This window comes from Lagenorhynchus albirostris, chromosome 1, assembly GCF_949774975.1.
Source record: "Lagenorhynchus albirostris chromosome 1, mLagAlb1.1, whole genome shotgun sequence".
Classification (NCBI taxonomy): Eukaryota; Metazoa; Chordata; class Mammalia; order Artiodactyla; family Delphinidae; genus Lagenorhynchus; species Lagenorhynchus albirostris.
In genome coordinates, this window is record NC_083095.1 from 163,453,192 (window position 1) to 163,468,096 (window position 14,905).

The 14,905-nt window shown below is 41.1% G+C and overlaps 1 protein-coding gene across 3 annotated transcripts in view; it reads left to right on the top strand.

Moving 5' to 3' along the window:
• IQGAP1 (IQ motif containing GTPase activating protein 1) overlaps window positions 1-14,905 on the top strand; it is a 118,170-nt gene that overhangs the window by 61,202 nt on the left and 42,063 nt on the right. For all 3 annotated transcript variants that reach the window (XM_060158072.1, XM_060158062.1, XM_060158083.1), the window contains exons 15-19: window positions 1,080-1,243; window positions 8,229-8,319; window positions 8,491-8,658; window positions 9,595-9,737; window positions 14,714-14,884. In XM_060158072.1, the coding sequence (XP_060014055.1) occupies window positions 1,080-1,243; window positions 8,229-8,319; window positions 8,491-8,658; window positions 9,595-9,737; window positions 14,714-14,884 (737 nt within the window). The remainder of the gene's footprint in view (window positions 1-1,079; window positions 1,244-8,228; window positions 8,320-8,490; window positions 8,659-9,594; window positions 9,738-14,713; window positions 14,885-14,905) is intronic.

Sequence of the window (14,905 nt, forward strand, 5' to 3'; positions counted from 1 at the left end):
CATAAACTCAGGTGTGGTCCTAGGGGCCCACTATGGATAATGAAGATACTCCTGTCGCTTGGGAAATTCCAAGGGTTTAGAGCCTCCTTTCCAGAAACCAGGGACAAAGACCAGCCAAATTTTTTATTATACAACAGAGTCTTTACAAAAGTAGTCCAGTTGGATTAGATACCTGAGGAGTGACTATTTCTAGTTTTAATTAGTGTTTCCTGTGAGAAATATTCAGTGATTTAGTGGGAAGAGTCTTCCCTTGGAGTAGGAGACCCTGAGCTTTGATTCTCTGTCTCTTACTTGTTTGCTGTGTGGTGTAGGAGAGGAGATTCCTAAGACTCATCTTTTTTTTCTATAAAAATGTTGAACTAGGTGACTTTTTTTTTTTTTTTAATTTATTTCTTTTTTTGGCTGCGTTGGGTCTTCGTTGCTGTGTGCGGGCTTTCTCTAGTTGCAGCGAGCGGGGCCTACTCTTCGTTGTGGTGCGTGGGCTTCTCACTGCAGTGGCTTCTCTTATTGCAGAGCATGGGGTCTAGGGGCATGGGCTTCAGTATTTGTGGCATGCGGGCTCAGTAGTTGTGGCACAGGGGCTTAATTGCTCTGCGGCATGTGGGATCTTCCTGGACCAGGGTTTGAACCCGTGTCCCCTGCATTGGCAGGCAGATTCTTAACCACTGCGCCACCAGGGAAGTCCCACTAGGTGACTTTTAAGATCCCTTGAACTCTTGACTTTTTGTGAATCAAGAATGGTTTTGATCACACATTGGAGTATACTTGAAAGCTATCCTTTATAAAGCCAGTTTCATCAAAATCCTCATCACTCTTAAGTTAGGGTAAGTAAAAATAAAACAAAAGGACTTGAGATTTCAATAGGAATATGGATATAAGGGAGTTTACTTAGTTGAAAAAAACCACTAAATTTAAAGGAAAAAGATTTAAATGCTGCTTAATATTATGGATGACAAATTGTAGTTTGAATCATGGTAACTCTTGGGTAGAGGATTTATGGTCACTTACCATGTTTAAAGACTGTTTTATTGATACAATTTGTTAATCTAAAAAATAACCTTTTGTCCATTCATATTTAGGGATTTTAGCCATTGGTTTAATTAATGAAGCCCTGGATGAAGGTGATGCCCAAAAGACTCTGCAGGCCCTGCAGATTCCTGCAGCTAAACTCGAGGGGGTCCTTGCAGGAGTGGCCCAGCATTACCAAGACACGCTGATCAGAGCAAAGAGAGAGAAAGCCCAGGTGAGTGGCACTAAATTGTTCCTTTTTGTTCCGAGAACTCCATCCCTCCTAGAACGGAGATAGAGGTAGGGGTGTTCTCTCAATGACTATTTCCTGGGCACCCTTAGATTCAGAGCACTGGAGGGACACATAAGAGTCATAGACTCTGCCCTCCAGAAGCTTATGCTATTTTACATATTTGGTTTTTTTGTTGTCCTTTGTTGTTATGGTTATAGACACATCTCTTATGTCTCTTTAAAGAAATTCTCTATTGAAATATAAGATCCAGAAAAATGTGTCAGTCATTTAAGTGTACGGTTGTATAAATGTTCAGAAGTGAGCATACCTATGTAATTGGTGCTCGGATTATAAAAAGCATTAACAGAAACCCCCTTATATCCCCTTACATCCTTATTCACCTCCCCACTCCCCAGGAATAAACCACTATCCTGATTTATTCTAGCACATGTCTTTTGGTAAATATATGTATGCATTTCTATTAGGTATACATTTGGAAGTGGAATTTGTGGGTCATAGGGAATACATATGTTAAGCTTTAGTAGGTAGTGCCGTAAAGTTTCTTTTTTTTTAGTTTAAATAATGGCTTTATTGAGATATAATTCACATACCATACAGCTCACTGTTTTGTAGTATACAATTCAGTGGTTTTTTCGTCTATTCACAGAATTGTGCAACCATCACCACAATCAATTTTAGAACATTTTCATCACCCCCAAAAGAAACCTGTGTAGGTAGTCACTCCTCATTTCTCTCAATCTCTCCAGTCCTAGGTAACCATCAGTCTACTTTCTGTCTATGGATTTGTCTATTCTGGACATGTCGTATAAATGGAATCATACAATGTGTGGTCCTTTGTGACTGGCTTCTTTCTCTTAGCTTGGTTTATCCAAGCTGTAGCATGTATTAGTATTTTCTTTTTACTGTTGAATAATATTCCATTGTATGGCTGTACCACATTTTATTTATCTGTTCATGAGTCAGTGATCATGTTTCCACTTTGTGGCTATTAGGGATAATGCTGCTATGAATCTGTTCTCCAAAGTAATTGTAATACAAACCCATCTTTTAAAAAGTTTGTCTTGCCTCTCAGCTAGTTTGTTGAGGAAATGGATGAGATTTACTCCTTTTTTAGTCCTCTTGCTGAATAGGAAGTTGCCATGTTGCTTTAGGAAGCCCTAAAAGAAATTCTTAATTCAGGGGGTCAGATTCCTTCTGGGAAGCCAAAAGTGGTAAAACAAATCAGGGCTTTTGTGTTAAGGGAGCTATTGTACACTGACAGCCTTGTGGGCTCTAGAAGTTTGGGCTGTGGGGGAGGAGCTGTGGATAATATAATGTTGATAGATCTCCTTTGATTCCATTGTCATGAGAGTAGTTGACATTACTGTGTCCTAAACATATAAGTGTAGCAAGTACCAGGTTCCTTTTAAGAGGGTCATTGCTGGGCTTCCCTGGTGGCGCAGTGGTTGAGAGTCCGCCTGCCGATGCAGGGGACACGGGTTCGTGCCCCGGTCCGGGAAGATCCCACATGGCCGCGGAGCGGCTGGGCCCGTGAGCCATGGCCGCTGAGCCTGCGCGTCCAGAGCCTGTGCTCCGCGACGGGAGAGGCCACAATAGTGAGAGGCCCGCGTACAGCAAAAAAAAAGAAAAAAAAGAGGGTCATTGCTATGCATGTCAGTTGATCCTGTGGTGAAGGTTGAATCACAACCCCCATTTTGTAGCGAGGAAATCTAGACAAAAGCATTAACTGATTTTACTTACTCAAGTGAGAAGCGGTTGGCTGTAGGGAAGCTGTAAATAGAGGCCTGTCTTTGATATCAGTTTACTGGATCAGAGCTTCCCAAACTTGACTGATGACTAGAACGCTGGAAAAGTCATTTTAAAAATACAGATTCCTAAGCATTAATTCTATTTCTGCTAATTCAGAATCTCTAACCTGGGGCCTGGCTGCAATGATTCTCTGTAGGCCAGTGGTGGTAGTGTTATTTTTTGCTGCCTTATTAGTCCGAAAGGAGTCTTATATCCGATCCAACTGACAGAGGAATGGGCTTTGAAAGAATAAGCTAGGTCTGAGTCCATGTCTAAAAAAGGAAAGTAGATTGAGGATATAATTTGTACCAGCTCTCACGCATGTGATGGGCCTTACTGCTCCTTTTGTTTGGATCATAGGAGTTAAACTTTTTATTAGAGGATGTGACTAGAGTTTGAAGCATTTCCTTTTGCTGTGGAATAACTTTTCAGAGTTCATCAAAGGCAGAGGAAGGGGAGAGTTAGAGGAAAATGTGCTTAACAGTGCCGTGCTCAGATGGGTAGACTATACTTTAGGTGTAATTGTCTTTTTTTAAGCCTCAGCTCAGCTTTTAAGTTCCTCTTGGGAGTAGTTTTAAAAATAATCATCTGAGTTCCAAATTTAGCAAGCAAAAGATCTTAATTTAAATTTGATCTGTTTTTCTTGTAATATCTTTCTGTCTGGTTTTGGTATCATAGAATGAATGAATTGGGAAGTGTTCCTTCCTCTTTTATGTTTTAGAAGAATTTGTAGAGGATTGATATTAGTTCTTTAAACATTTGGTAGAATTCACCGTTGAAGCCATATGGTCCTGAATTTTTGGTTTTGTTTTTGTGGGATATGTTTTGATTACTGATTCTATCTCTATATTTGTTATAGGTCTGTTCAGATTTTCTTCAAGTAAACTGCCTCTTTCTCTTTGCCTTTAGGGAATTCCATTATGCATATATCTTCTCTTTACTCAAATCTGCTGAATCCCTCTAGTGAATTTTTCATTTCAGTTATTATATTTTTCAACTCCATAATTTAATCTGGTTCTTTTTTTAAAAATGTATATTCTCTATTTGGTGAGACATTGTTCTCATACTTCCCTTTAGTTCTTTAGATATGGTTTCCTTTAGTTCTTTGAACATACTGAAGATAGCTGATTTAAGTCTTTGTCTACTAAGTTCAATTTGGACAGTTTCTGTTGTCTGTTTTTTTCCTGTTTGGACCATGCTTTCTTGTTTCTTTGCATGTCTTGTAATTTTTGGTTGAAAGCTGGACATTTTAATAATAATGGGTCAACTTTGGAAATCAGATTCTACCCCCTCCTCAGGGTTTATGGTTGTCCCTGTTTGTTTCTGCTGTTGTTTGTTTAGTGATTTTCAAGTCTGTATTCTTTGTCATGTGTGTCCACTGAAGTCTCTGCTTGGTTAGCTAGTGGTCAGCTAATGATTAGTCAGAAATTTCCTTAAATGCCTAGAACCAATAAAGCTCCCAGCCTTTGCTGAGGGCCTTTGTGTGTGTTGGGGCATGCCCTCGACTCTCAGCCAGGCAGTTTACAATTTTGCTTTACCCTTCACTTCATGCTTGCCCAGAGCCTCAAGGTCAGCCAGAGGTCAGAGCTTACAGCCTTATCAGATCTCTTCTGAGCATGTGCATAGCCCATAATGCACTATGACCTTCTAGATTCCCATCCCAGGAATTTGTCAGAGCTTTTCAAAGCTCTCTGTGGACTTCTCATTCTCTAGCTTTTCCTTTTAAGCTTTTTGGTTAACCTATTATTTGCCTAAGTTTTTACCCACTGCCCCAGGCATCTGTGATGTGAAGCAGTTACCTCTGTTTTGGACAGATACCCCTGGAGAAAAGGCTGTTTGCACTGGGCAAGCTCTAAGTCAGGTCAAATAAAGACAGCCTAGCTGTGGTCTTCCAGGGAACTACCTAACATGGCAACTAATGACAGTTCTGTGGGAATAGATAGGGCTTTGAAGGAGGTAGGTGTTTATGGGGTGGGGGCGGAGCAGGGTGGGCAGAGCACAAATGGGAATAGGGCAGTTTAAGTGCCATAGGCCTCACTGTTCTTACTGAGAGTCAACTGTTCTTGAATAAACTCTCTCTGATTGCTGCAAGCCTTTGGTTCATTTCTGTAGTTTTGAAAAAGTTGATTCTGATGACTTTTGTCAGTGTTTTTGTTGCTTTTATGTAGGAGGGGATATTCAGAGGTCCCTTCCTCTACTGTTTTCACCATTGTCAGTTCTCTCTTCATTTAAATTTAGTGCCTTTGGAATACTTGTTAAAAGTAGATTACTGGTCACTGGGTAGTATTGTTTGAATGCCAAGACAGAGATATCAGGAATTCTCAAGGAACTCATTTTATAATTACAAATATGAATGATTTTTAAGTCTGGCTTCTCCTCCCCCACCCCACAGTCTGAGTGTACACAGACAGGCATACATGCATGTAGCTAAAAATCAGCTGGTGTGCACTGACATGGCTGTACCAGTTGTTAGAATATTGAATACTTTTGTTTGGTACATTGCTCCTGTCCCAGGCCTCCCAAATGTGTTCCACCCCCAGTTCTAGCTCTTTCCCTGAACTTCCGCTATGAGCAACTGGAGGATTAACACCTAAACCAGCAAGGGGCCATGAGATCTCTGCTCCACTCTGATTGATCAGTGCTTGTGTTGATAAATATGTTGTATAGATTCATGTGTGTGTGTTTACATGTGTATATGGTAGGTATGGAGTGGTTTATATGTATATAGCATAGTTTACATATGTGATGAGCGATAAAACATTATATTTATGTTACACATATATGTATCTATAATATGTTACATATATATTATCAGTACATAATGTGTAATATTTTATCAATCATGACACACGCATCCATGCCACATATAATAGGAGAGACTTTTAAGGAGGTTTTAAGGGGTGAGAAGTGACCTTTGCAAGTGTGTGTGTTTGTGCTTTCCGAATATATACACACATATATGTATGGTAGCCATTCTTTCATCTTTTTTCCCTTTCTTTTCGCCGTATCTTGTGGCTTCTCCACCTCTTTTACCTCTAGTCATTGCCCACTCGTTTGGTTCTTATCTCTGGTCCCTATCTCTTTACCTCTTCTAAAATGCAGTCAGTGTGCTTCTAAGTGTCAGTCAGAGTTGTTAGGAATGTTATTTCAGTATACTTCATATAGCATTTTCACATTAAATCTATTTTATCTCAGTATTTTCCACAATACGTCGTTCAGGGTTTTAACTCTCTACTGAGTGATTTGAGTTAATCTTTAGAGCAAACTTTAACAGGAGGATGTTGGGTTTTGTCATCTTATTCGATCTAATTGGAGCAGAGAGAGCCTGTTCTTTCCTCACACTGGGATGAGCAGGTGTATGTCACCGATCTTGCCTCCTTCAGTCTGGTGAGGGGTATTTCTATATATCATTTTCCCCTGATGTACTGCTCCATTGTTGTTGTTGTTTTTTCCTCCTCTCACACCACAGCTCTGTACCTTGTTTCTTAGGGGGGAGTATGTATGGAAGTGTTTGCTTTAATCCTTCTGCTTTAGTCTGTCCGGGGCAGAGAAGACAGAACTCTGAATGGTCAGAAATCATGATAAGCTGCGCCTTTCTCTGGATGCAAGGAAGGTTGTGCCAAGCCCCCAAGCTTTGCTTACAGTAGACTCTGCTCAGAGCCGTCTGACGCGTGCATTAGCCTAAAACTGAGCCAGAAGTGGCCTGGTTCTGTGGAAATACTTGCTTTGGGGGTGCAAGGGTTTTTATGCCACTTCTCTTGGAGACTGCACCTTCAGCCGTCTAGCTTATGACTTCTCATTTTAAGTTGTTGTTGACTCATTGTATCGTCTCGTATTGAAACTATTGCTTAGCATTGCCAGTATTTATTCGTATGACTCTAGGGAATTGTGTGTGGCCATTTTCTATTTTCAGTAACAGAAGCTGACCAGTGGTAGAAAAGTGCTAAGTTCTGCAGCTATTAGGTGACTTGTTCTTGCATTCTATTTATCGGGTTACTCTTTTCCTTTCCCAAGATATGAGCTTCTTAAATTGGGATGGTGCCTCTTATGATTGTAAGTTAAATGATCTTTCTAAAACTCTGAATTACAGAGACATCTTTCGATTTCAGATGCCTTCGTTTGGCCTTACCCTGTCTCCAAGGCGCTTTATAAATTGCAGGGGTTTGTGACTGCTTGGCTCAGCTGAGTGAAATATTGTGTATCTCTCCCCAGTAATGCAGGAGGAAAACCAAGCCTCCTCTAAGGTTTTGCACTTCAACTGCTGGGCCTGCAGAAGGCAGTGAAACTTTCCATTTTGCCCCACAGCCCAGACCCTGCCTCACCTGGCAACACAGTTATAGTTACTGATCCCAGCCGCCTCATTGGTGCCTTGGCAAATTATATTTACATCAAGTAGTCTCAATGGATTTTTGAGCTACTATTTATCCCAATTGCTGCTATTAGCTCAAGCCTCAGGAACAGTTACTTTTGTTGGGTCTGTCAAGATTGCCTCAGACATGACTCTCAACCTGGACACTTTAAAACCTGAGGTGCCTTGTCTAGAAGGAGAAAAAGACTCCACTTCTATTTCACCTCTGTCCCTAGTATTCAGCTCAAACTACACTATGGACTAGAGAGGCTTTTGTTGGCCATGCTGAGAAAACTAATCACCATTTATTATGTTTCTGTGTGAAAATGTGTTTTTAAGTTTCCAACAACTGATATAACTTTCAAGTTTTAGAATATAAGCTGGTGATAAGATTAAATTGCCTATAGTGACTCCTGGCTTCACATGTGATAACATCTTGATAGTCCTAAAAACAGTAGTCATAGAGAATATTAACTCCCTCTGAATATTGTTGGCAAAGGAGGCTTTCTAAAAAGTACTTCATGTCATGGTGCTTGTCACAGTATTTAAGTCCCTACGCCCCTTCCCAGTTGGGACGTTTTGCCCCTTCTAGCAGCTCTTGTCCTCCTGAACAACTTGAATCCATCTTATATCCATCACCTACATCTGTGATATTTCTCTTGTAACCCTTTACCAGTTTTTTGGTGCCTGGCTTCTTCCAGTTGACTATTCCATGTGTCTTGTATGTTGGAAACTTCTTCCTCTGTCTCTAATTGAGTCTCAGAAGCCGCCATCATGACATGTACCCTGATTTGATGACTCTAGTATTGTTTTGCTTTTAATGGTTTGTAGGAAACCCAGGATGAGTCAGCTGTGTTATGGTTGGATGAAATTCAAGGTGGAATCTGGCAGTCCAACAAAGACACCCAAGAAGCACAAAAGTGTATGTATCAGTTGTTTTATTTCTACTCTGGTGGAAAGTGGGGGTGGCGAGGTGCTCCGTATCTTAGAACTCAGCTTGACCAAGATAGAAAGATGTAGGGGGAACAGTTTGCTAGTAGGTGAATCTAGACACCTTCTAAACTATTCCAGTAACAATTCTCTTCTGGGATAGTTGCCTTAGGAATCTTTGCCATTAATGAAGCAGTGGAGCAGGGCAATGTAGGAAAAACACTGAGTGCCCTTCGTTCCCCTGATGTCGGCTTGTATGGCGTCATCCCCGAATGTGGTGAAACTTACCAGAGTGACCTTGCTGAAGCCAAGAAGAAAAAACTGGCAGCAGGTGAGTTTGCGTAAATAAATATGTGCCCTGAAAGTAAGAACTTGAAAATATCACAGGGCAGATGTAGAGCAAAGGGACAAGCTATAGGGAAATTCAGAAGTACAGTATTAGGCTTATTTTAAAGACCCAAGGAGATAATATTCCTATTTTTGAAAATATTCTTTTTCTTCCCCTTGAGGGTGGCTATGTTAATAAAAAGGTCAGTTTTCTGAAAACGTTTATCTTTCATAGGGCGTTAGTAGTTCTGATTACCTAAGCCTGTAGATATTTAAAAGTTTATCTGCAAAAAGAGGGGAATAAAGATAAGAATTTTCATCCCGTTTCATGGCCCTGTTTTTAAAATTAACTAGAGAGGCTGAATGGCTGTAAGTCTTTTATCAGAATAGTTTTCTGACACACAAGGTCTTACTTAGGTATAGGCTTCGGAAGGAACAGAGGCAGTCAAGGTTGATTTCCCCATTTGGACTTCATAGGTATTTTCTTTTTATACTGTGGATATGAATGAGCTAAATGAGACATTACCAAGTCATAGTTTTTAAAATTTATTTATTTATTTATTTTTTGCGGTACACGGGCCTCTCACTGCCGTGGCCTGTCCTGTTGCGGAGCACAGGCTCCGGATGCGCAGGCTCAGCAGCCATGGCTCATGGGCCCAGCCGCTCCGCGGCATGTGGGATCCTCCTGGACCGGGGCACGAACCCGTGTCCCCTGCATCGGCAGGCGGACTCTCAACCACTGCACCACCAGGGAAGCCCCAAAGTCATAATTTAAGAGGGACTTAGGATCGCTTTTTACTCTCATAGACCCAGGGACAGGTTTTGGAATGGTCTTCATTCAGCTTGTTAACCCTTACCAGAACAATCCTGTGGTATCAGACATGTGAATGTGGGGAGTGCGGCTCTGGGTTTCTTTCATCTTTCCTTTATTTTCTGCCAGGAGATTATAACAGCAAGTGGGTGAAGCACTGGGTAAAAGGTGGCTATTATTATTACCACAATCTGAAGACGCTGGAAGGAGGATGGGATGAACCCCCAAACTTTGTGCAAAATTCTATGCAGCTTTCTCGGGAGGAGATCCAGGTAGGTCTCATTTCTTCACAAAAGAAGAAGCTGAGGGAAAGTACCTGTATTTTAGAGGTAATATTACTTAGGAGGAACAGGGCATGTGGTCAGAAGACCTAGACTAAAATTAAGGCTACATAACAAACTACTTTGGAGTAATTTTTCCAGTGGGAGTGCTTAAGGCCTAAATTAGTAAAACATCTGGATTATAGACTTAAGTCAGATGAATTGTGTGCTTTTTAAAGAAAACTGGATGATCCAGCAAAGAACAAAAAAAGTTGCTCTGACTTCTCATTAAATGCAACTACTCTTACTCTTTCCCAGTGTACATTTTTAATCTCTTTTCTGACTATTCCACAGATTCCAACTGTACTATGTTAGAATATAACCTGCACTTTCACATAAAGTTAGCATTTTTTCTTATAGCAGCTTTTAAAGTGCTTCTTTCTCATCCCGTGTCTTTGCTTATGCTGTTCACTCTTACTAGAATTTCCTCATTCAGCAGTTCCTGAATACCTCCTATATGTACCAGACCCTCTTCTAAACACTGGAGATATAGTCATAAACGAAACAAAGTTCCTGCTGTCGTGAGATGTCCCTCCCCTGCCATCTATATCTGTCAAAATTTTATCCTTCCAGGCACACCCATCTCAAAGCGTCACCTCCTCTACAACTCTTATTAAAATTCCTTTTCCTTCCCCACTCCATCTTCATTTCAAGCCCCCAGCCCATAGTCTTTGTATTCATTTAGAATTTAACCAACTTGGATTTGTTTCAGTCGTGTGTGTACTTACCTTATGCCCACTGTTAGTTTTTAAGGTGAGGTACTAAGTTTGCAGTCCTTGTATGTAATGGCCACTTACTTTGTCCTTGACGGGCTGTTGAGCACTTCCAACGTTACCTGGTGCTAAGCGCGTGGTTATCAAACTGGAGTTGTCTAATGTACATGAAAGGAGAGGGAAATATATTGAGGGAAGTTGTTCAGTAGGCTCCTGTGGGTCATGATTAGACACATGATTAATACACACAAAGATTCCTAGAGAGAAGGGACAGTAAAGGACTTTTAAAAAGGTTATCTACTTCCATTGGGCAGTTATTCCCAAATCCTGTATAGAAAAAAATGGAATGTTCACATATGTAAAAACTGAAATAGTCCCTTTCTTCAGAACTCACCTATCAGAGGAATGAGTTTCTATCTTGTGTTTATTAAAGTTCTCCTCTGAGGGAAATTATAGTCTCGTACCTTCCCAGTGTTTCATCTTCACTGCTAATGGTTTCACAGGTGATTAAATTTAACTAAGCTCATTGAACTCTCTCTCTGTTGGACGTTGAGGGGCTATAAAGATGTATCAGAGTCTCTACTTTCCTACTTTCTCTACTACTATTAACAATATTGTGGTAAAAATAGCAGGCACAGAACTCAGTACTGCAATGTAAGACAGAGAGAAATAGATGCTCTAATAACAGTAAAATAGAGGAAATATTAAGGAAGCAGTTAATTCTATCCTGGAGAAAGACAGCATAGATAACATTTTAGCAGATGAGAAACAGAGGGAAGTCTATTCTGGACAGAAAGGACAGTGTGGGGAAGGACATCAAGGACTGGAGGAACATGGGCCATTTCAGGGAGGACGAGTGGTCCTTTGACTGGCATGCGAAGTGGAGGAGGCAGAGAAGAGAGGCAAGGACCTGACTGGCCACTTGAAGGAAGCCAGGGTGATCTTCCAGCAGAGTGATTTTTAACTCTTTTTGGGTCGTGTACACCTTTGAGAATCTAACTAACCTCCACAGAGACACTCCTACTTGGTGTTTTGTGTATGGACCTAAGATTTTTTTTTTTAATAAATTTATTTTATTTATTTATTTTTGGCTGCATTGGGTCCTCATTGCTGTGCGCAGACTTTTTCTAGTTGCAGTGAGCGGGGGCTACTCTTCGTTGCAGTGCGGTGGCTTCTCTTGTGGAGCATGGGCTCTAGGCACATGGGCTCAGTAGTTGTGACGCACAGGCTTAGTTGCTCCAACAGCATGTGGGATCTTCCCGGACTAGGGCTCAAACCCGTGTCCCCTTCATTGGCAGGCGGATTCTTAACCACTGCCTGCACCACCAGGGAAGCCCTGGATCTAAGAATTTTTTTTTTTTTTTTACATCTTTATTGGAGTATAATTGCTTTACAATGGTGTGTTAGTTTCTGCTTTATAACAAAGTGAATCAGTTATACATATGTTCCCATATCTCTTCCCTCTTGCGTCTCCCTCCCTCCCACCCTCCCTATCCCACCCCTCTAGGTGGTCACAAACCACCTAGCTGATCTCCCTGTGCTATGCGGCTACTTGCCACTAGCTATCTATTTTACGTTTGGTAGGGTATATATGTCCATGCCACTCTCTCACTTTGTCACAGCTTACCCTTCCCCCTCCCCATATCCTCAAGTCCATTCTCTAGTAGGTCTGTGTCTTTATTCCCGTCTTACCCGTAGGTTCTTCATGATCTTTTTTTTTTGTCTTAGATTCCATATATATGTGTTAGCATATGGTATTTGTTTTTCTCTTTCTGACTTACTTCACTCTGTATGACAGACTCTAGGTCCATCCACCTCACTACAAATAACTCAATTTCGTTTCTTTTTATGGCTGAGTAATATTCCATTGTATATATGTGCCACATCTTTTTTTTTTTTTTTTTTTTTTTGCGGTATGCAGGCCTGTCACTGTTGTGGCCTCTCCCGTTGCAGAGCACAGGCTCCAGACGTGCAGGCTCAGCAGCCATGGCTCACGGGCCCAGCCGCTCCACGGCATGTGGGATCTTCCCAGACCAGGGCACGAACCCGTGTCCCCTGCATTGGCAGGCGGACTCTCAACCACTGCGCCACCAGGGAAGCCCGTGCCACATCTTTATCCATCCATCTGTTGATGGACACTTAGGTTGCTTCCATGTCCTGGCTATTGTAAATAGAGCTGCAATGAACACTTTGGTACATGACTCATTTTGAATTATGGTTTTCCCAGGGTATATGCCCAGTAGTGGGATTGCTGGGTCGTATGGTAGTTCTATTTTTAGTTTTTTAAGGAACCTCCTGGTGGCTTTATCAATTTACATTCCCACCAACAGTGCAAGAGTGTTCCCTTTTCTCCACACCCTCTCCAGCATTTATTGTTTCTAGATTTTTTGATGATAACCATTCTGACTGGTGTGAGATGATATCTCATTGTAGTTTTGATTTGCATTTCTCTAATGATGTTGAACATTCTTTCATATGTTTGTTGGCAATCTGTATATCTTCTTTGGAGAAATGTCTGTTTAGGTCTTCTGCCCATTTTTGGATTGGATTGTTTGTTTTTCTGTTATTGAGCTGCATGAGCTGCTTGTAAATTTTGGAGATTAATCCTTTGTCAGTTGCTTCATTTGCAAATATTTTCTCCCATTCTGAGGGTTTTCTTTTGGTCTTGTTTATGGTTTCCTTTGCTGTGCAAAAGCTTTTAAGTTTCATTAGGTCCCATTTGTTTATTTTTGTTTTTATTTCCATTTCTCTAGGAGGTGGGTCAAAAAGGATCTTGCTGTGATTTATGTCATAGAGTGTTCTGCCTATGTTTTCCTCTAAGAGTTTGATAGTGTCTGGCCTTACATTTAGGTCTTTAATCCATTTTGAGTTTATTTTTGTGTATTGGTGTTAGGGAGTGTTCTAATCTCATACTTTTACATGTAGCTTTCCAGTTTTCCCAGCACCACTTACTGAAGAGACTGTCTTTTCTCCATTGTATATCCTTGCCTCCTTTGTCATAGATGAGTTAGCCATAGGTACATAGGTTTATCTCTGGGCTTTCTATCCTGTTCCATTGATCTATCTTTCTGTTTTTGTGCCAGTACCATACTGTCTTGATTACTGTAGCTTTGTAGTATAGTGTGGAGTCAGGCTCCTGGACCTAAGAATTTTAAACAGAGGAGTGATGTTACCTCACTTCAGCATGTTACCTAACCTCCTACCTCCCTGAAAACAAAACAAAACAAAAAACAGTGTCCATCAAGTTGGTTCTCCCACTCTCCACTTTCCTCCCTTTCAGTGAATCTGGATTTTCACTGAATCCTTCATCATTTTCTTTTCCCAAAAGAAAAGTCTCTTTTCCCAAACTTATCGTTTATCTTGTCTCTTGATTTTATTCTCTCCCAGTTCCTTGCAGACCGTGTACTCCACCTCCTCTCATTTTTTGGATTATTCTAATATGTAACCTAGATCAGTGCTTTCCAGAATTTAGTGCAGTCTTTAACTGCACACGTTGTTGCCCAGGAAAAAAAAAAATCAGGGCTCTGATACCAAGGACGGGGGGATACATGGTATATCCATATACCATGGATATTAGGTGGGTAACCAGGTGTTCTCACTAACCATTCTCACCACTCCTGCCCTCATTCAAGCCAGGTCCTCTCCCACTTGGATTATACGATAACAGCATCCTAATTCACCCACTCAGGCTAATCTGTTAGCTACTCTGCTAACAGTGCTGCTTTTCTAAAAATAAATCTGATGGCTTTATTCCTGTTTGAAAGTTTTCTGGTTCTCCAGTGCTTGTAGTAACAGTTCAAACACTCTAGGCTACTTCTCAAGACAATTTGTAGTCTGTCCACTCCCTTGCAGGGCCCTCCTCTGTGTCATTCCAGGGGATCTGGGCCTTGGTGTTGTCACCTGTTACTCTGTCTTCTTGTCAGCAATGACCCCAGATCAGCAAGCACACTTCCTGGCACAGCCAGTGTTAGGTAGGTGAGTAAAGGAAATAACATATGAGGTAAAAGAAGGTGAAGTTTTTGTTTATGACTTTTTGGGGGGATGTGAGGACAACTTGGCCTTGAAAAATAGATCTGAAGTCTGCATTCCCATTTCTTGGCTAAAGATCTAGTATAGCCTTGGAAAGCCTTAAGCATTAGTTTGTGTGATACTGTGTAAAAATTTGTGTCCATTCTCACCTGTGTTTGTCTTCTCACGTGACCATTGCTTTTTCAGAGTTCCATCTCTGGGGTGACTGCTGCGTATAACCGAGAACAGCTTTGGCTGGCCAACGAAGGCTTGATCACCAAGCTGCAGGCTTGCTTCAGGGGATACTTAGTTCGGCAGGAATTCCGATCCAGGATGAATTTCCTAAAGAAACAAATCCCTGCCATCACCTGCATTCAGGTATTTCAGAGCCTATTATGC